Raw genomic sequence first — 24,898 nt, 5'->3', positions numbered from 1 at the left:
TATTGGTCTGATGACTGTTTTGTAAGTTCTGCCGTTCATTTCTTTTCCGATATGTTTATTTCTCCATATTGTGTCATTCAGGCAACCTGCGGCTCTGTTTGCTCTATTCACTTGATCTTCCACTTCTGTTTCTAGCCTTCCGTAGCTAGATAGTGTGATGCCTAGATACTTAACTCCATCATTTGTTCTATTATCTGACCCTCTAGCTCTAGCTCCAATTTACATCTTATTGGATTTGATCATATAACCATGCATTTTGTATTTTTTTGGAGAAATTAACATGTTAAATTTTCTGGCGGTTATGTTTAATGTATTGGCGGTTATGTATTTTAACGCTCAAATAGGTAACCAAATAATACCCGGAATTAAGCAAAAACATAATAAAATTCTTGTTTTTGTATCAATTAATTTAATCCAAAATAATTTTTTTTGGACACCCTGGACAAATAATTATGTCAATGTTAATATTACTGAATAGAGAATTGAATAACCTTTTAAATGGGCAAGCACACGACCCCTATTCCATATTTAAAAATACGGCGTGAGTGATGTGGAAGGAAGGGGGTTGACAAATGACAGATGTATGTACCGTAAAAATGTGTCCCCCTGTTTCGTCATTTCCTTAAAATCTGATAAATATTGCCAAATATCGAGGTGAACTGTTTTCTTTGGCCCACTCTGTATAATCATTTTGTATACATACTAAATGTATAGTGTATATATGGCAATTAATATCTGTGATAAATATTTATATTTTGTGTTATATTTAAAATAAATTTTGCAACAACAATCGTATATAAAAGTTTCGTTTTTTGTGAAAGGTACATTGCTTACCTATTTAAAAATGAAGAATTTTGTTATACTTATCGTACTAAGTTGTCTTTTCATTATGGTGCTTTCAATAGAGCGTAAGTGTTTAATTTTCTTAAACTTGCGTATTATACAACAATTATGCAATACATTTTAGAGGGTGTAAATCGGGTGTATAAAGGTCAAATCTCCTATCAGTATCATTTAAACAAATTTTATTCTAGCTTACTAAACATGAGTGTTTCATCCAAAATGTTTGTTAATAATTAGTGGAGCAAAATATTTTCGCACAAAGAATACCTACCAAAGAAAATCATTATCTTCTTGGAAGCTCTCTTTGTAATATCCTTTATAATGCCATCTCCTATAGTATTACATTAATAAAAACTGAATAATATTACAAAAATTAGATTTTGCATAAAATTCACCACATTCTATAATAAATAGGCAATATACCCTGTTTTAAACTAGGAGAAGTAAACTTTTGACCCAATATACCCAATAATGTTACGAGAAAAATCGGCGAGATTCATCTTCTTTTTTGCTTAAGCATTTCGGCCTTCGACAGTAATTCATAAATAACCATATTATACGAACAAGTCGCTAAAGAGATTAAAAAAACAATTGGTTTTTATATAAATGCAGACTAAACAGCCAAAAATTGAAGGAATAACGCAGAAAAGAAAAAGAATCGCATATACAACTTCATTAACCTATCAATTTTAAATGTTGATCCAACATCGTGGTAGAGGGGAAACTCACAGAACAGTTTAACCAATTCAAATATCTAGGAGTAGATTTATCAAGTTATCATGACCCAGCCAGAGACCTAAGAGGACAAATAAACAAGGCCACAGTCATGTCCAGATATTTGAGAGATATGGTCTGGAATAACCCATATATGGGAATGACAGAAACCTAAGAGTTTATAAAACTTGAATCAGATCTGTCATCACCTACGGTCTTGAATCAAGAGAAGACACCAATAAAACCAAAAGCATGCTATAAATAGCCAAAATAAACACACTAATAGCAATAGTAGGGAAGACAAGAAGGGATAGAATAAGAAACAACAGCATCAAGGAACACTGTGGCGTGCAAGATGTAGTAGGATTGGGTAGGCAAAGACAAAGAGAATGGTTCATTCATGTAAAAAGAATGACGGAGCGCAGACTATCGCTCGACTAGACTAGACATGGCGAGACAGCTGGCACTCTACGTTTGAAGAAATACTTCAACGTCGGAATTAACAGATCGACAGATCTTCAACAGGTATAAGAAGAATTTTAAATGTCATTAGTTTCAAAATTTGGTAAATGTCAATAGTGTAAAAATTTCTTAATTATTGGAGTCAACTTGCCTGTGGTTGGACCAACTACAGACCAGAATTACGGCATAATTAATTTTAATTACTTCTCCAAGTTTAAAAACGATTTATAGAAGACGAAGAAATATGTGTAGATACCAGATACCAACGCCTATACAGGTCCCATATACTGTTTTCGAGTTTTAGATGTCACAAACTGTACATTTTTGGTTTTTATTTAATTCATATTTTCTGTTTCAGCAATTCGTGAATGCTCTGCCAACTCCACTCCAGGATGTAAACCTTGTTGTCCAGATCCAAGTTGCAGTAACAGGAGACCAATATGTCGAGATAACCTCTGTTCGGATGTGCGTCGAGGTTTGTGTCAATTTCAATGTAGATGTCATCCAGGTTATTTAAAGAATATACATGGTCAATGTGTTCTGCCTGGACAGTGTCCTCCAATAATAGTTGGAAAATAAATGTATAGTGTTAAGAGTTGCTAGTCCTATTTTATAGAAATAATTAACAGTAATTGTTATAGAAATGAACTTGTTTTTCTTGAATTACCCATTTTATTGATTTACTAAAATTTCTGTTACACCTGACCACTATTTCATCATGATTATTCTGTAGGTACTAATCAGTGGCATATAAAAAAAACGGTACGATAAGTTGAGGCACCCAGAGCAACAGTGGCCTAACCCACAACCCGCAACCCACAACCCACAAATTTACCAAAACGCTTCTATTGCATTAACCTTTAACAATCCGCGCATCGAGTTATAACATAACTACACGCGTGGCGTACTTTATACGCCACAAGAGAATACACTTAAAAACAGCGGATTTCTTTAATTTTTAGATAATAATAATAGACTTAGTTGTTTGTTGTAAACCTTATTCGGCATCAGTGAATACTTGGAGTTCCTTCTCAGTAAGCCAATTGGGATGTATAACTCTAATCATGGAATAATTGGATTCCATGATAAATAAAATTACTAATAAAAAGTTTTTTGAAATGTGATTTTTTACAAGAGAAAAAGTATTGTTTATAAAGAAATAGTTATTTTCCTAACAAGTGCAGAAAGTCATTCTTTTCCGCCCGCGACTCCAGTTTGCCGAACGACGCGAAGCGGGAGTTCGGCAAGCAGTCGAGTGCGGAAAAGGGACTTTCTGCAAGAGTTAGGAACAATATCTTTTCTCAGAGTCTTTAAAAAATTACCAAACCTTAATCAATTAATTTAATTAATATGAAAATACATATTAACATATAAACAAAAATTAATTCTTTGACAAGGTTGTCAAAACCAAACTTTCAATATAATTAGATAGCATGACGACGATCTTGGTTTCCATGACGATGATTCAAAATGACTGTTATTGTCTACCGATTTGACTTTCGAATATTATGTCAAAATAATTTTATTTCATCGAATTGTCGCGTTAATTTCATTAAAACAGGAACACAATAAGATATATTTGAAATAAATTAGTAAATAATGTCTAAATATTAGTTTATTGCATGTATTATAATTACTTTAAGGCCATATTAACATATCTAAATTAACACACGTGCGGAAAAGTAAAAACCGCGTGCGGAAAAGTAACACGCGTGCGGAAAAGTAAGACGCGTGCGGAAAAGTGAAACTTTCTAAACTAAAATGCGTGCGCGAAAGTAGACATTTTTGCTCGTAGAAAAAATATATTTTGTGCCATAATGACTAAAAAACAATTGAAATATGTACTTATATTACTATTTATATTAATATAATCGTGGCGTATATTGTCCACCACCGTAAACAGCAAATAATAAACTGTACATTACGATCTTATCAGCACGCCGATTATAACGAAACTAAAACCACACAATTGTAAAGCACAGACCAGTGATAGGTTAGAGAGATAAACAAGGTAAAAAATTAAATTTTTAAATATATTTGCAGTAGAATTCTTATATCTGGCGTACAAAATACGCCAGCGCGTGTAATTAATGGTTAAAGTTATCCCTTATTTAAATATTTTCAGATGCAGAGTGGCTCAAGCAATGGGACCTTGACCGGTGTCGGACCTATCAGTTCATCATCAGTGAACTCGTATACTTGCTAACCAGCCCCAGAGCCAAGCAATGATTATAATTATAATTCAATCCGTTCTAAAGTAGTAAACTTAAAATGGCTTAACGCCGATGTCAATGGATAACCTCCCGGAACATGATGAAACCCTATACGGAAACTCTAACAAACCATCTTGTGCCACGAATGTCTCTACACTTGAGTCCACGATTCTTTACCCGTGCGTCATTAATACCTGGCGAGATAAAACACGTACTTTTTATCTAGCATCATTCTCTTCCACGCATGAAACTAATGACAAACCAGCTACCGCCTGTTATTAAGTAAAAACACATGTTATTTTTATGAACTCTCCAGATTCAGTAAATTAAAAAGAAATAGATTTAAAAATACGTTTGGGGATGTTTTCAGATTTTGAGTACAATTTGTGACGTTTCTGGTTTGTTTACCTTTGTGGCTGTCAGTCTGTTGAATTTTGTCGAATTTTTGCATTTTGTAGCTTTCTATAGTACACAAATAGTTTTTTTACAACTAATTTTATATTGGAGTTTGAAATTTTATGGTAAATGTATTTACAATATTTGTTATATTTATTTTACAACATACAAAGCTAACCTCATTCACACAGTTAAGGAAGTGTTTAAATTTCCGCCAAAGTAAATAAATAACAAAATGTTATTAAACTTTTTTGTAAATTGTTTCTTTATTTATTAGTCATTGATATTAAAAAAAATATTAAATTACTTCAAATGTAGCCGTAATAATGCACCAAAATTTTAAAGCAAAACCTACATTTGACATTCTATTTATTTGATAACGTCAAATTTTATATTATACAGTATACAGGGTGTCCCGAAAAGATTGGTCATAAATTATATCATAGATTCTGGGGTCAAAAATATGTTCATTGAACCTAACTTACCTTAGTATAAATGTGCACATAAAGAAAGTTATAGCCCTTTATAATTACAAAATGAAAATCAATTTTTTCCAATATTTCGAAAACTATTGGAGATTTTTTATTTAAAATAGGCATGTGGCATTCTTATGACAGGAGCATCTTAACAAAAAATTATAGTGAAATTTGTGCACCCCATAAAAATTTTATGGGGTTTTGTTCTCTTAAACCCCTCTCAAACTTTTGTGTACGTTCCAATTAAATTATTATTGTGGTACTAATAATTAGACACAATATTTTTAAAACTTTTTTGCCTCTTAGTCTTTTTTTGATAAACTCGTTTTTATCGAGATGCGGCTTCTTTTTTAATATGTTTACATAAAAATTGTATGTTTCGTTCCTTTAAACCCCCCAAATGTTTGTGTACGTTCCAATTAAACTTATATTGTGGTATCATTAGTTAAACAGCGTTTTTAAAACTTTTTTGCCTCTTAGTATATTTTCATATTAGAAAAATATAAATTACAAATTTTTCATTTTATTACCAGGTCTCTATAATCGTACTTAATATATACAAATAGGTGGTGGATTTGACAAATATTCAAAATATGTATCTCGATAAAAACTGGCTTTTCGAGAAAGTACTAAGAGGAAAAAAAGTTTTAGAAACACTGTGTTTAACTAATAATACTTTAACAATAATTTAATACGAACATACATAAAAGTTTAGGGGGGTTTAAGGGAACAAAGCCCCCATAAAATTTTTATTGGGTGTAAAAATTTCACTATAATTTTTTGTTAAGATTTTTCTGCCATAAGAATGCCACACGTTTATTTTCAATAAAAAATCTCTAATAGTTTTCGAAATATTGAAAAAAATTGATTTTCATTTTGTAACTTCAAACGGCTATAACTTTTTTTGTGTGCACATTTTTGTACAAAGGTAAGTTAGTTTCAATCTTTTCGGGACACCCTGTATAACCGGTGTTCAGAGGAGTAGCTACTTTCTGTCACTTGCTGTTGCGTTTAGTCCGAATTATTTCATATGCTTTATTAAATGATGACGCACGGGTCGTAAAGGACCCTGAACTCAACTGTATGATTCGTGGCCGAAGATGGTTGGTTAAATATAAAATTTGTATTCCAATTTATGGTTTATTTTTGTTGTCAATATCTTTGATAAATATGTATATTTGGGGTTATATTTAAAACGAATGTTTAACGAGAATCATTTATAAAACCTCAGTTTGTTGTGAAAGCTACATTACATATTTAAAAATGAAGAATTTTGTTGTACTTATCGTATTAAGTTGTCTTTTGGTTATCGTAGTTTCAACGTCATTTCAGGGTAAGAATTTTCTTAAACTGGTATATTATACAGGGTGCTTGATAAGTGTGATAAAGCTCAGTAGAAATAGATAGCAATAAAACCTAGTAAAAAAAATTGTAGCCAACTTTGAGCTTCACATTACAAAATTAGTTAGAATGTTACAGGGCGTTCGATAACATAGTGGCAGACCAAATTTATGTTTTGTTAAATGGAACACATTGTATTTTATTTTATACTTGAAATCTACTTAACTTCCCCATCACAGAAATATAAAGGTTTGTTATATTATACAGGGTATTTACAAAATTATAACCAATTTTCTATGAACATCGTAACAAGTTCAACTTCCTGTATGAATAAAAATAAGCACAAAATCAATGGTTTATTGATTCCATATTTTTTTTGGTTATAACTTTGAAAATACCCTTTATAGTGTATAACATAGCAAACCTTTATATTTTTATGATGGGGAAGTAGAGAAAATTTCGAATATAAAATAAAATATAGGGTATTCCATTTAAAAAAGCATAATCTTTTTATGAAGCTATTTCCTTGTGGTATTTTTGTAATTAACTATTCTAAATGGAAAGTAAGGCACAATTTAACTAAAAAAAGATTTTTTAATATTTCGACGCCAGAATTGGAACTGATTGTTAAAATACAAAGTATTAATAAATTAAACAAAAATGTTGTTGCTTAGTAAAAAATTCTTCTAATAATTTAATTTAATCTGACTCATTTATATCAGCAATTCAGACATATATTATACATTTTAAAGTAGAAGACTTTAAAATGATATTGCCAATATTTATGAGTTGCGTTCCTGGGACGACTTTACTGGAAGAGAATTCATTCGATTATAATTACAAATAGGGCTTACAATACCGAGCCAAAATCTCAATACCGGTATTTGGTATTTAAAATTTCAAATACCGGGATCCCGGTATTAAAACCGGTATTATAAATAAAAAATATACACGTTATATTTATACTATCCTCAGTTGTTATATCGACTTGTTATTAAATAATATACGAAACCTATTAAATTTTCTTTTGAAATGAGTAGATGTTGTTTATAACATTACATAGAGAGTAGAAATAGATAGATACAAAAAATGTGCAAATAGAAAAATTATTTGACTCTAGGATAAATTTTGCATACAATAGGATAGTACTTTTACTTATGAAATTTGCTATTTGTAAATAAATTTAACTTTAAAATATATTAATACAAAGATTAAGGCTATGGGTACATAATTCGCAAATATTTTACGTGTATCCCTATTTTCTGTCTTTACACGGCAAATTACGTGTAGTAAAATTCACACTGGTATGGATATGTAAATATTACTAGAATGTCATTCTACTTGAAAATGTCATCATTAATTTAAAGAGATGGGTTTCGAATGTCCTTGGATAACTGTTATTTTTATAATTGCAAATTATTAATTCAGTTAACCTTCGGAGTACGGAAATTATTTGACTTACTTAGATTACGATGATGGGTCAAGCGTGACCCATTCTCATTTTATTTATAAGGATGTTTTAAATAGTCAGTATTATTAAACAGTATCTTTAATTCAACAAAAAACAAACAAAATCCTAAATTATTGTATTTAAATTTTTTAAGATGGTTACCCATGGGCATAATATACTAGTTCGCTCCGGTGGCGCGGCGGCCAATTTTAATACCTTACAGAAAATGGGCATAGGTAAATTTGCTCCGGCCATATATTTGAATACAGTGGAACCTCGATAAGTCGGATTAATCGAGACTGCGGCCGATCCGAGTTATCGAAAATCCGAGTTATCCGGAGAATATGGCAAAAATTAATAAAACACGGTATACTTACACATAAACTCCATTATAATTGCAAAAACATGAAATACATAAAATATGCACAATACATCTAAATTACGTACAGTTGTATACATACAGTATTGTTTATTTCTTGGTAAAAAACTTGGTCAAAGTGAAAAAATGTTTGTTTTGTCTGATGAAAATCGGTTCGGGTTAGCCGGACTTCCGGGTTATCGGAGGCCGACTTATCGGAGTTCCACTGTACGTATACCCGTAAACAGAGACGGCTGCGATTTACGTGTACCTACAAACATATTGAAAATATTCTTCGAAATCCGAAGACCGGGTCAGGACTGACCCGGCATCATAGATGTTACGTAGAGGAAAAACTGTAACTTGCATGTTCACGAATTATATACGAAAAAATAGATTGAAACAAATAAGGAGAACTTACGATCAATCAGATTTGTAAAAAAATTATTTCATAAAATATTCAGAAATAACTGAATTTCGGGTCACGCTTGACCCAGTCTTCGTTCTCCGAAGGTTAATAAATGTGATATTTTTTTCACTAACTATATATTCATTGTTTGTAATAATTTATTTGTACAACAAAGACTAATACTCAATCGAGAAAAGAGGAAAAGTGTTAAAGTGATTTTTTAATAATATATTGTTATGGAACGCTTACAATTTTGAACATCTTAAACAACAAAATACTTGGATCACAGAATATATTATCCTGATGTATTCTCTGCTTGGATCTTCCACAAATAATACACAATAAATAACTTTTTATTAAGTTCACGTCTTAAATCAATTATTTATCAAATACACAATATCAATAATATTTAATCAATAACTCAACATATTCCCGATTCAATGTCAAATATTTAAAATTGTCACTGATTGTCAGTGTCTGACTGATAATATATGCTGACAATATTATATTCGGCTGAGTGCGTTGTAAGAAAAAGATAGATTTGGAAAATATTGCCACGGCATTGTGTTCATTTTTTTCGAATCCTGAAAAAAAATATTTTTGAAAAATTTAAACGCAGAATGAAAGACTAAATTATTACCGAGGGCCGAAAGTCCCTTAGAATAAATAAAAAGTTTATTTGGAATGATAAACTTGAAATTAAAAATCACACTAAATTTTCTCTTAGTTTTTCACCCCTGTAACTTATTAAAATAAACATTGTAGAAGTTCTCAGGGACTTTCGGCCCTCGCTAATAACGTAATCTTTCCTTCTGCGTTTAAATTTTTCAAAAATACTTATTAGTTTTCTCAGGATTCGAAAAAAATGAATCCCCATTTGAATAGCTTTGCAGCCGACAATACGTACCGATCCTCTTAACTTACTGTGACAAATATTTTATATGGATTACTCTGTATTTAGACCGCTGTACAGGGTGTAACAAAAATACAGGTCATAAATTAAATCACATATTCTGGGATCAAAATAGTTCGATTGAACCTAACCTACCTTAGTACAAATATGCACACAAAAAAGTTACAGCCCTTTGAATTTACAAAATGAAAATCGATTTTTTCCGATATATCAAAAACTATTAGATAGTTTTTAATGGAAATGGACATGTGGCATGCTTATGGCATGAACATCTTAGAAAAAAATTATAGTGAAATTTGTGCACCCCATAAAAATTTTATGGGAGTTTTGTTCCCTCAAACCCCCCCAAACTTTTGTGTACGTTCCAATTAAATTATAATTGTAGCACCTTTAGTTAAACGCAATGTTTTTAAAACTTTTTTGCCTCTTAGTACTTTTTCGAAAAGCTAGTTTTTATCGAGATATTTTGAATATTTGTCAAATCCACCACATATTTGTATACTGTTAAGTACGGTTATAGAGACCTAGTAATAATAATGAAAATTGATTTATAAATTACAGTTTGAGGTATATTTTGAACCATATTAAAAAAGGAGCCTCATCTCGCTAAAAGGTGCTTGATCGGAAAAATACTAAGAGGCAAAAAAGTTTTAAAAACACTGTGTTTATCTAATGGTACCGCAATGATAGTTTGATTGGAACGTACACAAACATTTGGGGGGTTTAAAGGCACAAAACCCCCATAAAATTTGTAAGTAAACATATTAAAAAAGAAGCCGCATCTCGATTAAAACTGGTTAATCGAAAAAATACTAAGAGGCAAAAAAGTTTTAAAAACATTGTGTTTATCTAACGGTACCACAATAATAATTGAACTGGGACGTACATAAAAGTTTGGGGGGGTTTCAGGGAACAAAATCCCCATAAAATTTTTATGGGGTGCACAAATTTTACTATAATTTGTTTTTAAGATGTTCCTGTCATAAGAATGCCACATGTCTATTTTCATTAAAAAATCTCGAATAGTTTTAGATATATCGGAAAAAATCGATTTTAATTTTGTAAATTCAAAGGGCTGTAACTTTTTTTGTGTGCATATTTCTACTAAGGTAAATTGGGTTTAATCGAACTATTTTTGGACTCAGAATATGTGATTTAATTTATGACCTGTATTTTTGTTATACCCTGTATATTTTCAATTATTACTAATAATTCAGAAAATAAGTGAGCCTAATTTATACACCACAATACACAAAAAAAAAATGAAAAATAGATCTGAAAATATAAAAACAATTCTGATTAATAAATATTACGGTTTATTTATAAAATAAAGTAGTCTAATTTTAAATATTTAAGAATTTTTATATAACTCATTTTATGTATTTGTATAGACGAGATTTAATAATTTGATTGTAGGAGCTGATATAACCCTTCGCCTTAAATTAACGACATTCGCGCTTTTAGAAAGCGCTATACATACTTGACTTGCATGTGTAATAAACGTGTTTAATAAATATTGTTTACAATTATATTGGTTGTTTATTTTAAAAAAAGAATTTCTTGTAATAGCAAAGAATAGCTTAGAAGAAAGTTTACTGTGCATCAATTCACTTTCTATATATTAAGCTAATACCGAAATACCGGTATTTTTATTATAAATACCGGTATCGAATACCGGACAAAAATCCTCCGGGATCCCGGTATTCGGGATCCCGGAATCCCGGTATTGTAAGCCCTAATTACAAAATTAATAAAAAAAAAAGAATGTGTCTGTACTTTGTACGCACGTAAGACGTTATGCTTCTGTTATATGATTCCTTAAAAATAAATATACTTCAAACAGTTTGTTTTAATTTTTTTTTAAACACCAAACTAATTATGTGCTTACCGCTTTCAAAAAAATAAAAAAAAAGTATAGGATTGCACTGGATTCAAACTCAAGACCTATAGATCTCTGGCCGAATGCTATACCAAATACGCTATGAGGACTTTGTCTGTATCGGTTCGGATGTACCTAATGACAATTCGCCGTAACAAACAGACAAGGTGAAATATAATAAATATACAATAAAATGTTTTAATAATACTCATCTTACTCCTGAGGAAGACAAATCCAAAGACACAAGAATTATAATAAATATATTTACTAAAAACACTAATATATTCTTTTCACACCGTTTCTTGCACTGATATATTTATACATAACTAGAAATATTTAGCAACTAAACGCTATACTGCCTGTGTGCGCATGCGCGCAGTATTATGAAATTTTACTCTCAATCGCGCCTAAAGAAGTATAATTTTAAAAATAAATAAAATTGTGAAACGTTAATTTAGTCAAATTCTGGCTTATTTCCCATTTAGAATAGTTAATTAAAAAAAAAAGTTTGATCTGCCAGTATGTTATCGAACACTCTGTAACATTCTAACTAATTTTGTAATGTGAAGCTCAAAGTTAGCTACAATTTTTGTTATTAACTTTTATTGCTGTCTATTACTATAGCGGATCGACTGAGCTTAATCGCACTAATAAATCACCTTGTATAGTGGAGTCAATGGAGTCTTTACTTACGGAAAAAATTTACAAACAAGGTAGAACTTTTCTAATTTGATTAAGAAATGTATAATAAACAACATATCGAAAAGTTCCACTCCAAAATGTGTGCTTAGTTTTTAATAAACAAATAAACTGCGAAATTAGTTGTTTTTTAAATACCTAGGAAATATAAATTTTAGAAAAAAACTGGCTTGACCATTAAAATTTCAGAAAATATTACAAAAAAAAACCTATATAAAGAATTTTCTAAAATTTAATATGCAGATTCTATAATTTTTTATTTATAACGATGTTGTCACCTCTCCCACAAACATTGGCGCATTGTATGTCAGCTTTCGTCGAAGCGCCCTGTCAAGTCTATTTAACATAACTTTTTAATTCATCAAATTAAATTTTCTTCATTATCATCATTATCATCATCATTAGTGGCGTTACAGCTCTTTATGAGCCAATGCCTTCTTCAGAAATACTCCATTCGCCCCTGTCCCTTGCATCTCTTCTTCATGGTCTAAATCCAATAGATTTTAAATGTAACTGAGACTCGTTCAGCCCATTGTTATTCAATATGATGATTAATCAAATAATTCACGAAGTAAGAAAAGGACATGGATACTACATGGGAGCCCATAAAGTTACGATACTATGCTATATGGATGATGCAGTACTAATTTCTGATAACGAGGATGACCTACAAAGGCAGCTCCACACTTTCAATATCATAGAAAAAAAACTTAATATATAGTACGGTTTAATATATATCTTTCACGGTTTTTGCTCTAAATTTTAAAGAACCACTTGGATTGACATGAAATTTGGCACACGCATAGCTTACATGTCAAAGAAAAAAAGTGATATTGTGCCGATGTGTGCTTTTGCCCTGGGAGTGACTTTCACCCCCTCTTGGGTGTGAAAAAATATATGTCGAAAATAAGTTCGAAAATGGATAAACTGACTAATTTTAAGTCACTTTTGTTCTATAGAGCTTTTTCGCCAAGTCAACAATTTTCGAGTTATTTGGAGTAAATATGTTCATTTTTCAAAAAAATGGCTACATTTTTAGACGGTTCTTCGCAAATAACTCAAAAAGTAAGATTTTGTCGAAAAAAACTTTCTTAGCAAAAATATAGCCTATAAAAAAGTAAAAAAATGGTGTACGCGTGAGGTCTCTGGACCTCGTAGAACCAGAGTTATAGCCAATGAAAAATAAGTTCATATTCGCAAAATATCGAATAGAATATTTCGACATGAAATATCTAAAAAATTAAGCACTTTTTGGGGAAAACCAAACATAACTTTTTTAAAGTGTTTAAATAAAGATTTATTTCTCTTTTTATAAAAAGTTTCTAGCATCATATTTAAGCAAGTTACGCTCAAAATAAAGTTTTTTTTTGACAAAAAAAAATCGGGAAAACCACCCCTTAATTAGTAACTTAAATGAAATTAATCGTTACCGTTCCACAAATTATTTTACTTATGTTGTGTTTATATGATCTGCAAGTTTTATCGATTCAAAGTGCTTATTTAAAAAAAAAATGGTTTTAAAAATTTTTAAAAATTTTAATTTTGAAAAATATGCTTTTTTTCAAAATAACTTAAAAATTGCTAGGGATACCAAAAATTTCTAAAAACAAAAAAAAAGTCAGCATTGCTTTTCTGAATATCCTGTATTTTTTGTTTTTCTGTGAGACAAAAATTGATTAAGATTTGGTGTTTGCAAATTTGCATACATTCGTGATCAGTGACTCGTTCAACCAATTTTAACTACAGCCCATTCAAAAATAAGGACTTTGAACCAATGAAACCTACAGATCATATAAACAATACATACACGAGTCAAAAAACTTGTGAAGTCGTAACGATTAAGTTCATTTGAGATACTAATTAGGAGGTCAATTTCCCGATTTTTTTACCAAAAAAAAAGGACTAGATTTATTTTGAGCGTAACTTGTTTACTTTTGACGCTAGAAATTTTTTTATAAAACAAAAATGAAGCTTTTTTAAAATACTTTAAATAATTTGTAATGAGTGTTCCCCGAAATGTGTTTCATTTTTGGTTATTTCACGTTAAATTATTCCATTTGGAATTTGACGAATATGAACCTATATTTCATTAGATATAACTCTGCTTCTACTAGGTATGGAGACGTGGTAGATACACCATTTTTTTAAATTTTTTACAGGCTATATTTTTTCTAAGAATGTTTTTTTCGACAAAATACTTACTTTTTGAGTTATTTGCGAAAAACCGTCTAAAAGCGTGGTTATTTTGTTGAAAAAATGAACATATTCACTGGCAAATAACTCGAAAAATATTGACTTAATGAAAAAACTCTACGGAACAAAAGTTACTTAAAATTAGTCAGTTTATCCATTTCGACTAATTTTGGACGTATATTTTTTCACCTCTAAGAGGGGCTTAAAACCACCTCCAGGGCAAATGCACACATCGGCACAATATCACTTTTTTTATTTGACTTGTTAGCTATGTGTGTGCCAAATTTCATGTCAATCCAAGCGGTTCTTTAAAATTTAGAGGTCTGGCAATATTTTACCGTTAAAGAACGTACTAATAAGAATATCAGTAGAAAAAACTCAATGTATAGTGATAAGTAAAGAGCCGCGTAAATGCAAGCTAGACAGAGACGGCAAAATTGTAGAACAAGTAATGAAATTCATATATCTAGGAGTAGAGACCACTAGTGACAGGAATATAAAAACATAGCCCACAACACAAGCAACAAAGGCGGCAAGAGTAAGTGGTTGCCTTTGAGAAACCATATGGAGAAACAAAAATATCTGACCACGGAAAGCAAAATAAGAGGACACAAGGCAATAATAAGACCTATCCTAACATATGCAGCGGAGAAAAGGACCGATACAAGAAAGTCGAAACAACAAATCAACAATATCGAAATGAAAGTATTAAGATCAATAGCGGGCATATCATTAAGCGACACACAAAGCAACAGAAATATACGAGAACGATGCAGAATTCAAAATATTAACAGGTGGCTAAAAACAAGAAAGAAAAACTGGAACGAACATCTAAACCGAATAAGGCCAGATAGATTAGCGAATATCTGTAAAAAGAACAAGCCGTATAGCAGAAGACCCGTTGGAAGGCCGCCGAAAAGGTGGAAAGACAATGTACAGTCAACAACAACTGAAACAGAATAAGAGGCGGACAAACAGGAGTAATCCTAATCGCACGAAGAAGAAGAAGAAGAAGAAGAAGAAGAAGAAGAAGAAGAAGAAGAGGAAGAAGAAGAAGAAGAAGAAGAAGAAGAAGAAGAAGAACCTTTGATTTTCATTTATTTCCAATTTCATTCATATTAGATTAGCATATTTTCTAATAAAATATTATATAGGTAGTATTGAAGTTTTACATTTTAATATCATTACCTGTCTGATACTTTTAATAATGCTGCCCTCTGGTAAAAGCTAGTAAAATATTATATTTAGACAGCTACAACTTTAAATATATCAAAAAACTCAAACATGAAGTAAAAACAACTTCTATGTAATTTGTATATTTATTAAAAATTTTAAAAATCCCAATGAATTGTAAAAATGTATCCAATTCAGAACGTTTTCGGACCTATTGGTCCATTATCAGTGAATTCGAATACTTGCTAAATAGCCCCAGAACCAAACAATGGTTAAAATTATAATTCAATCTACATTATGTTGTAGTGATATTGAACAGGCTAAACGCCGATGGTAAATGATATAACCTCCGGGAACATGGTGAAACTCTACCAGGAAACTAACTACTATAATCTACTAGTCAACGTTGGCCTAAGATGGTTGATTTAGTTTTCTGGTAGAGTTTCACCATGTTCCCGGAGGTTATATCTTTTAACATCGGCGTTTAGCCTGTTCAATATCACTACAACATAATGTAGATTGAAATATAATTTCAACCATTGTTTGGTTCTGGAGCTCTTCAGCAAGTATTCGAATTCACTGATGATAGACCGATAGGTCCGAAAATGTTTTAAATTGGGCACATTTTTACAATCTATTGGGATTTTTAAAATTTTTAATAAATACATCAATTACATAGAGGTGGTTTTTACTTTATGTTTGAGTTTTTTAACTATGCTAGGGAACTACCCGTTTTAGTTTAAATATATCAACCGACGTCGGATGAGCACCCATGACCCCCTCTTTCGTGTCGGATACCATCGTAATAAGCAAAGTCCCCCCCACCTTTTATATGACGTAGTTTATGGATATTCCCCTACGTACAGCGTGTATTGGAGACCAGAGTCGACTTAGATCACGTTGGTGGAACCGGGCGTGAGAAAGATGTATAGATACCAATGCCTATATAGAACTCAGATATTATTTTCAAGTTTTTGGGCTTCACGTACTCTGCCTGTTTGAATTAAGGGGGGGGGCTATGATTTGAAATCAACATATCATGCACATTTTTTTCGAAGCTATGGTGGAATTATTTTATTTTTAAATTAAATAAACATATTAAGTACAATGCAAAGAATATTTAAAAAAAATTTAATTCAAAATATTGAAAAATTGGTGACAAATTTTGACAGGCAGCCCAAAAAATGGATTTTACGGTGGACATAAGAACTCGCCACTGGATCATGCGAAACAAAAAATTCAAAAAATTTAATTAGCCTATGAGTCTCTCGAGGTAACAACGTCGAGTTTTTTTTATTTTAATGGTTTTTGAATTTTTGGTATCACTCAGAAATCAAAAATAGGAAATTCTTGGTAAAAATTTTGTGAAAATCAAGAGATTTATTATGATTGAACAAAAAATTAGCATAAAAAAAATATCTCTCGACACTGTTACCTCACGAAATCGATAAAGAAAATCTGTGCAAAATTTGAGGTAGATCGGTCAAGTAGTTTTTCAGTTACAATGTCTACCGCATTTGAAAAAGCAGTTTTGAGAAAAGTACGTTTAAAGTTTTGACAACTGCATTTTCATCTTCTTATTTGTCTGCTAAATCGTAAAGTGATGCACATTGGAATATGTTTTTTGAATCGCGAAGTAATCTAGAAAAGAGAAAGCGAACAGTTCTTTAACGTTTCTCACTACACTCAAGCGTGCTGACGCGAAGCCGCGGCTAGCGAGTCGAAGGTATTCAACACGCTGTATCTCTGGTAATTTTTCTTCAATCAATCTGAAATTGTCAGAGAGTATTTTTGAGAGCATGTTGAAACGAAAAAAGCGTTGGACTACCCCAGCTAATTGAAATAATATTCAAAAATATTACCTCAATCGTCCAAGGTAGCCATCGTTACACCCTTAGCTTAGCTCAGTCACTCAGGTGTGTGTTCGTCTTGTCCTAATCTTAGAAATGAACTATGAAAATTCAGGATGAAGCAAATAAAACAAATTTTTTAATTAATCATGTTTATTGTTCATAAAAATATAATAAAAATGTGACTTATTAAGTGCATTAACAAATTTCAAATTCTTGCCAAAAACTAACAATTGAAGACCCTGGTGCAAGAAGGTGATAAGTACCAAATTCTGCAAAAGCAAGATAGGTGCTTATTTAGGTTGAAAAAGTAACTGTTCTTGTCTGACGCAAGTATAGGATATGTATAGGTAATAGATACTGAAATTATAAGAGAAATATACTTATCCCCTGGTATTGTCTGGTGCAAGAACAGTATAAGAAATGTGTAACTTATCCCGTTCTTGCACCGAATTTTGAATTAACTTTTATATGTGTGTTATTCTGTCCCACTATTGCACCGGTGGCTTGCCGCTATTGGGAAAGGTACCGGTATCTGCACGAGCCACAAACGCGAACGCAAAATATCAAAATGTTATGTTGTTAGCTAATGAATATGTCGGAAAGAACGAAATGTATTTTTATCAATCTCTTAAATCAGACAAAGATACATTAGAAGAGATAGAAGTTGATTCAGATGTCACGGATACATATAGCTCTGTCGATGATGAGTCTGATTAATTAATTTTATTTTATTAAAACGTTTATAATGGATACCTGCTTGTAAAGAAATATACTTTCTGTTAAAATTTGCGTTGCTTTATTTTATATTCATTTTTATTAAGAAGTACTCCACATTTAATAATAAAGTATTTCTTCTGAAAATGGGTTTTAATGTAACTTATCCCCTTTTTGCACCTGCTGTAAACTACAGTACAAAAAGGCTTAAACTTATCCTATTATTGCACCAAAATTTTGTTTCCTTAATAGCATTGTTGTTTGGATGTAGAATGGCGGCAAAATCATACATATCTGTTGTTTTAGTTCGGCCCTACTTCATGAACAACATAAATTTTAAATTAAAAAATAAAACTTTTTTTGCTTCTCCTGTAAAATTTGCATATTGTTACTTATCCCCTTCTTGCATCAGGGCCTTCAATTTCTGGATTATACTTATGGCTTTTGGTGTTGACTCGATGGTAATTTCTTGGGATCGAATGGTACTGCTGTTGACTCCTTGTAGACCTGGGCAGATGTTCGGCCCTAGACCCCTGCAGCTAGAGATGGTGGTCGATGCAGTCTGGATGACATGTCTCTCGTTCTTTCTCGCCGGCGATTTGAGGATGCTTCAAGCTCCTGGAGGGAAAAAGTAGTTTTATTCCCAAAAACTATAAGAAAAAGACATATCGATCATCAAGAAGAAAAACCAAAATTTGTCACGTCTGCTATTCTTTTAAGAAATAATCAAAAAGAGTAACAGATGACAAGAATAAATTAAATGGAATTAATATTGAATATTACTAGTTAAAATTTGATTACTAAAAGCATATCAATAGATAAAATAAAATACAGAAACCAAACACACGGTAGAACATTTGAAAGTTAGGTATAAAAAATGTTAGAAAGACTGTTATAGGAAACTAGGTATGCATGGAATATAATGATTAGAATTCTTAGTATTCTTACCCCAAGAGAAAAATCGTATAGAAATAAAATGTTTTAATTTTGAAGCTTCTTTGCCTTTTATGTGATTACCACCACTATTTTGGGAATTGGAATGACAGCGTCAACTGTAGAAAGTTAGGCATGTTCCGTATTAAGACAGATATATACAGAGTAAGAATATACGGAGTATGTTCAGTATGATGACTTGATGATTTAAATAAAAAGAGATATAGTAAATAGAAGATAATAAAAGAGGATAATAAAAGAGGGCGCCAAACAAGTTTTTAACGAAAAAGCAAGTTAAACGAATAGAAGATAATTGTTAATGAAATACTAAAGAACGTAAAGTCGTAAAGCCCATCGATCCGGCCTAAAAATGCATGTGTTAATAGTTTTTTATACCTTCGGAACAATTACAAACTCCAATCCCAGAGGTAATGTTTAACCCTGAGCTGATGCTATTTAATCTCCAAAGTATTAGTGTTGAAAAAGCTTGTGAAATTTCTTTAGAAATTAATAACTTTAAGGATATAAACGTAATTTGTTTAACAGAATTATGGGAGACCATTGACTCTGTAGACTACGTTTACCTTGAAGGTTATAATCTAGTAAGTAACTACACCCGTGACAACTTCTGCAGAGGTGGAGGCGTAGGAATATGGGTTAGAAATGGTATAAAATCAAACAAAATCGATGTTCACGAGTTTTGTGTTAATAAACATTCAGAATTTTGTTGCATTTCATATAAAGACAGATTAAATAACATAGTTATAATATTAAACTCTTACAGGTCCCCCTCTGGCAATATTAATACTTTTTTAGAAAATCTTGAGTCGGTTTTAAATTTCGTTTTTAAATCTAATACCTATATTATTGTATACGGTGATTTTAGTATTGATACAAGGTATTTAAATTATGATGTTATCAAACCACAAAAGTCCTTTTTTTTTAATGTAAATTTTAATCTCGTAAAATGGCCCACTAGGGTCACGGATACCAGAATTACGACGATTGATAACGTCTTTGTTAATTTTTTAAACTCTTCTGTTACTTGTGTAAACGATAATACTGTGTCCGACCATCGAACTGTACTGATTGAGTTTGATTTTGCTTTTAATACCTTTTTTAATATTTTTATGTATAATTTTAACATAAATTTTCCTATTATAAATAAAAAGTCCAAATTAAATAGTAATAAATGGGTTAATAATGAGGTGAGACAATCAAGTTATCAATTGAAAAATTTGCATGCATTATCTAGGGCATTTCCAGAGTTGCGTGATTATTATAGACTTAAAAAAGGAGAGCATCAAAAGCTTCTAAATTTAACCAAAAAAATGCCATTACCAAGATATAATAAACACCTCAGATAATCCTTCTAAAAGTGCTTGGAAAATTATATCTGATTTTTCAAAAAGTAAAAAAAATGAGAGTAACATAACACTTTCAAACGGGGATAACGTAATTACAGATTCATTAGAAACAGCCAATAAATTTAACCTATTTTTTAAAAATGCTCCATTGGATGTAATTGCGACCATTCCAAACAAACCTGATAGTACATATATTTGTAACAACACTGTTTTGGATGACCACTTTCTTCTACATCCGTACACTACAATAGAATTAAACAAATTATTAAACCAAAAACTAAAAAACAAAAAATCTCATGGCTTTGATGAAATCCCTGGGTTTTTAATAAAAAAGGTTGTGTCTTTTATAATATCGCCATTAATATATTTAGTTAATTTATCATTTTCAAATGGCAATTTTCCAGATTGTATAAAAACGGGAAATGTGTTACCAATTCATAAAAAAGTTGACCCAACACTAGTAAATAATTACTGTCCAATAACAATTTCTTCGGTATTTTCAAAATTTTTTAAATACAGTTATTTACAAAGACTTAACTCATTTTTACAGACGAATACAGTGATTGTTAGTAACCAACATGATTTCCAGTCCCAAAAATCTAACCATACAGCAATGCATTCCTTTTAGGATACTCTCACATCTCTAATAAATACTGGAGAGTCCTGTTGGGATATTTTGTGATCTTAGCAGGGCTTTCGACTGTGTCAATCACGAAATTTTATTTTATAAATTAAAAAATATCGGCATTCAAGGACGTGCGTTAAATTGGTTAACATTATACTTAACTGCACGTCGTCAATATGTCAGCTTAACAGAAAAAGGAAAATTATCAAATGCGACGCATAAATCCAACTATCTCGATATTGACATAGGTGTACCGCAAGGCTCAATTTTAGAACCTGTTCTCTTTCTTATTTATGTAAACGATGTTGTCTTGGTTAACTCGGATGGACATTTCACGATATTTGCAGACGACCTAAATGTAATAGTCAATGGACCTGATACTTCTTTGAAGTCCAAATGTAACAGCTTATTGTCAGATCTTTACAACTGGTTCTGTAAGAACTATTTATTGTTGAACATCCAAAAAACTCTTTTCATGCAGTTCAATAATAGGCCAACGATGTATTAACCCAATTAACTTAAATATAAATAATAATGATAATGAACTTGTTTCATCATTAAAATTCTTAGGACTTCATTTAGATGAATGTCTTAATTGGAGGAAACATTGTGATACACTGGCCGCAAAGTTAAACTCAGTAACGTTTTTGTTTCGAAATTTAAAACAAGTATTAACGGAGAAACAATTAATAATGCTTTATTGTGCCCAAGCCGAATCTCGTTTGAGATACGGGATTTGTTTTGGGGGATCAAGTTCCCATATCAATGAAGTCTTTTTTGCAAAAAAAGAATAATACGGACTATTGCTGGTATCCCTCAAAAAACAAGTTGTAGGCAATACTTTCAAAATTTCAAAATATTACCATTGGTCTGTATTTATATTCTGGAGACTTGTAATGTATATATATATATTTAATAACCTCGAAAATTTTAAAACCATTGGGCAAATACATGACATGAACACTAGATATAAAGATACCTTGCGTGCCCCAATGTGTAGGGGAAATATATATTGCAGGTCCCCGGGTATAATGGGACAAAGACTCTATAATAGTTTACCAACCTATATAAAATTGTGTAAGAGCCTGACAAGCTTTAAACTAAATTTAAAGGAATTTCTGATTACACACATTTTTTATTCGGTTGAAGAATTTCTTCAATTTTAAATGTATTTTCATTGTTAGTTTGTGTAGTGAAATTGTTTATTTGTTTGTTATATTTACTTAATGTATTACTTTTGATAAATTCTATACAGACTCTGTCTGTCTAAAAGAAAATAAAGTATTTATTTAATTATTTATTTATTTAAAATAAAATAATTATTTAAAAATAAAATATCAAAGATGTGACGTTTGTAACCTTAAAATCTCCTTTATTTGAAATAATAAAAAATTCAATATTTCAAACAATACCCCCTTAATTTTAATTAATATTTTTTGTTTAAGGGAATTGCGGTGCCAACTCCAGTTTAGGATGCAAACGTTGTTGTCCAGATAAAAGTTGCAGCAATAGGAGAGCAGTATGTCGAGATAATGTCTGTTCAGAGGTACGTCCAGGTGTGTGTCAATTTCAATGTCGATGTAATCCAGGTTATTTAAGAAATATTAAAGGGGAGTGTGTTCTGCCGGACCAGTGTCCACCAATACCAGTTGGGAAGTAAATGTATAAAGTTAGAAATTGTTAGTTCTGTATTATGGAAATTAATAGTAATTATAGTAGAATAAAACTTGTGTTTCTTGAATTTTGTGTTTTATTGATTTAACCCTTTCGCAACTAATGGCACGGATTCGTGCCAGGTCGAGTCTTTATACAGTGCGCGTGGCACTGTTCCGTGACACATGCACATCCATTGCCAGAATAAGCCCCGGCGCAAATTGATTCTAAGCGAGACACAACCTGCACCGGCGAACTGCGTGGACAGTTTTGTGAAGCACGCTTAGAAGCTAGACACCGCAAATTGAACCTAACCTGCGATCAGTGCTTGCGCTCGCAGGTCTCACTTCGCAACGTTTGTCATCAACGTACAATTTTCTTGGGTCGTGGGAAGTGTGACTCACTGCCAGATGTTTATTTTTACTTGTTTTTGTGTGCGAGATGGACGTATGGAAGCTAATTGAACTTGTACGAGATATACTGGTGCAAAGACAACGTATGGGAGAAAACAGGAAATGAAATGAATACGGATGGTACCTAAGTACAATTTATTGTGACAAATAAAAGTATTAGCATAGTCAAAACCCCGAGTGAAAACTGCTTTGTTTTTGTCATTAAATTCTGATAACTTTATTATTAGTAGACCAATAAGCAGCGATATGAAATAAATAATCAGAATTATGCCTTTACAATAACTCATTATTAGCAAGCGGCCGTGGGTAACGGCATAAACGCTGGCCTCATACGCCAGTAGACGTGGGTTCGATCCCTGCCAAAGACAAACCATTTTCATTTCCAATAATGACACGAGCCGTCTCACCGTGCCTCGGAGAGTACGTTAAGCCGTCGGTCCCCCTGGGCTAGTGTACATCGACACTAGTTACTTGAAACAGGGTTAAAGATGTAATTGGCGCTGGAACTATCCGAAAGGATCTCCCCGGCAAAAATGCCATACGATATTATTATTATATTAGCAAAATAAGATTGCTTAAAATGAAAAAGTAATCTCCTTTCTATAGGTATAAAATTTTTATATAACTTCTTAGATCTACAGATTATCAATTAAAAAATGGTTCATGTTACTTAAAACCGTGATCGATAAAAATATCGTATTATAGCCTAATAAAATAAAAAAAAGGCAAAATGTAAATTCGTACAGGTTAAAACAAATTTTATATCAAAATTTAGGTGGGTACAAAAGATATTTTCAAGAAAGTATCCAAATCAGACAAGGGGATCATTGTTTAAATAATTAAAAAGGGGTAATTTTTGCAAAAAAATTATTTTTTAACTGCTGAGGTAATTCACTTATTAATGTAGTTTTATGGGATTATTTTCTGCAAAGCTAAAGGATAAATCTTTCACATAAAAGTTACTAATTTAGATTTGACCCCCTATTTATTTAAATAATTGTATATAAAACTTTAAAAACAAATTTGCAAAAAATTATTTTTAGCGTTTTAAATAAGCACTATAAAATATTTTATTTTACAGACTAAGTTGCGCTATATTACCAGAATTAACAAAAAAAAATGGTCGAAAAATATTTAACATTTTTTGAGATATTGAATTTTTTTTTAAATGTTACTATATTTTTAATTGCAGAAACGCGATTGTTGCCAAAGAAATATTCACCTGATTAAGATCTCATTATTTTTATTTTTATGTATATTTTCGATAAATGTATTGATAAATTCAATTTTCAATTAAACTCCCCCCTAAAATGGCATTTGAAAATTATTCAAATTTGTTTATAATTTATTTATTTAATAACGTCGCGGGGACTAAGTATTTTAAGATGCCGTTTGGATAACTGGGTTCCTGGGAATTTTTTACTAATTACCAATATTTTTTTGTCGTTTTTCTTCTTCTTTTTTTTCTTGGAGTTATATTACTACGGGCCCTGTTAGGGTTAAATTTTATTAAGAATGTCGAATCCCTTAGTTGTAGATTCTAGACCTAAAAATATTAAGATTTAACTAAAATCTCATGAATAAAAAGTGGCTAGTTACTGAGTTACAGGGTGTTTTATTTAAAAAATTTAAAAATTATTGTAACCAAGTACTTTAAAACTATTTGACGTATCCTTATCATACTTGGCAGAAAGTGTGGCTATTATACACTCTACTAAATTGTGATTAATAAACGTTTCTAGCTAGTGCCAGAGGCGTACGACAGGGGATAGTGTATGATTGACCCTTCCCAAATTCTACGCCACTGAGTGAATTACTATT

General features: G+C 31.3%; 1 protein-coding gene across 1 annotated transcript; it reads left to right on the top strand.

Annotated features, from left to right (window-relative positions):
* The first annotated feature begins 6,317 nt into the window (after window positions 1–6,317).
* On the top strand, window positions 6,318–22,729 carry LOC114327827 (chymotrypsin inhibitor-like). The gene is made up of 2 exons (XM_028276534.2): window positions 6,318–6,437; window positions 22,457–22,729. Exons 1-2 carry the CDS (start codon window positions 6,368–6,370, stop codon window positions 22,669–22,671), a joined length of 285 nt encoding a protein of 94 aa, XP_028132335.1. The 5' UTR covers window positions 6,318–6,367; the 3' UTR covers window positions 22,672–22,729.
* Window positions 22,730–24,898: the final 2,169 nt, after the last annotated feature.

This window comes from Diabrotica virgifera, chromosome 9 (genome assembly GCF_917563875.1).
Source record: "Diabrotica virgifera virgifera chromosome 9, PGI_DIABVI_V3a".
Lineage (NCBI taxonomy): Eukaryota > Metazoa > Arthropoda > Insecta > Coleoptera > Chrysomelidae > Diabrotica > Diabrotica virgifera.
Note: the sequence above shows the minus strand (reverse complement) of the source record. Positions and strands in the feature narration are given on the sequence as shown.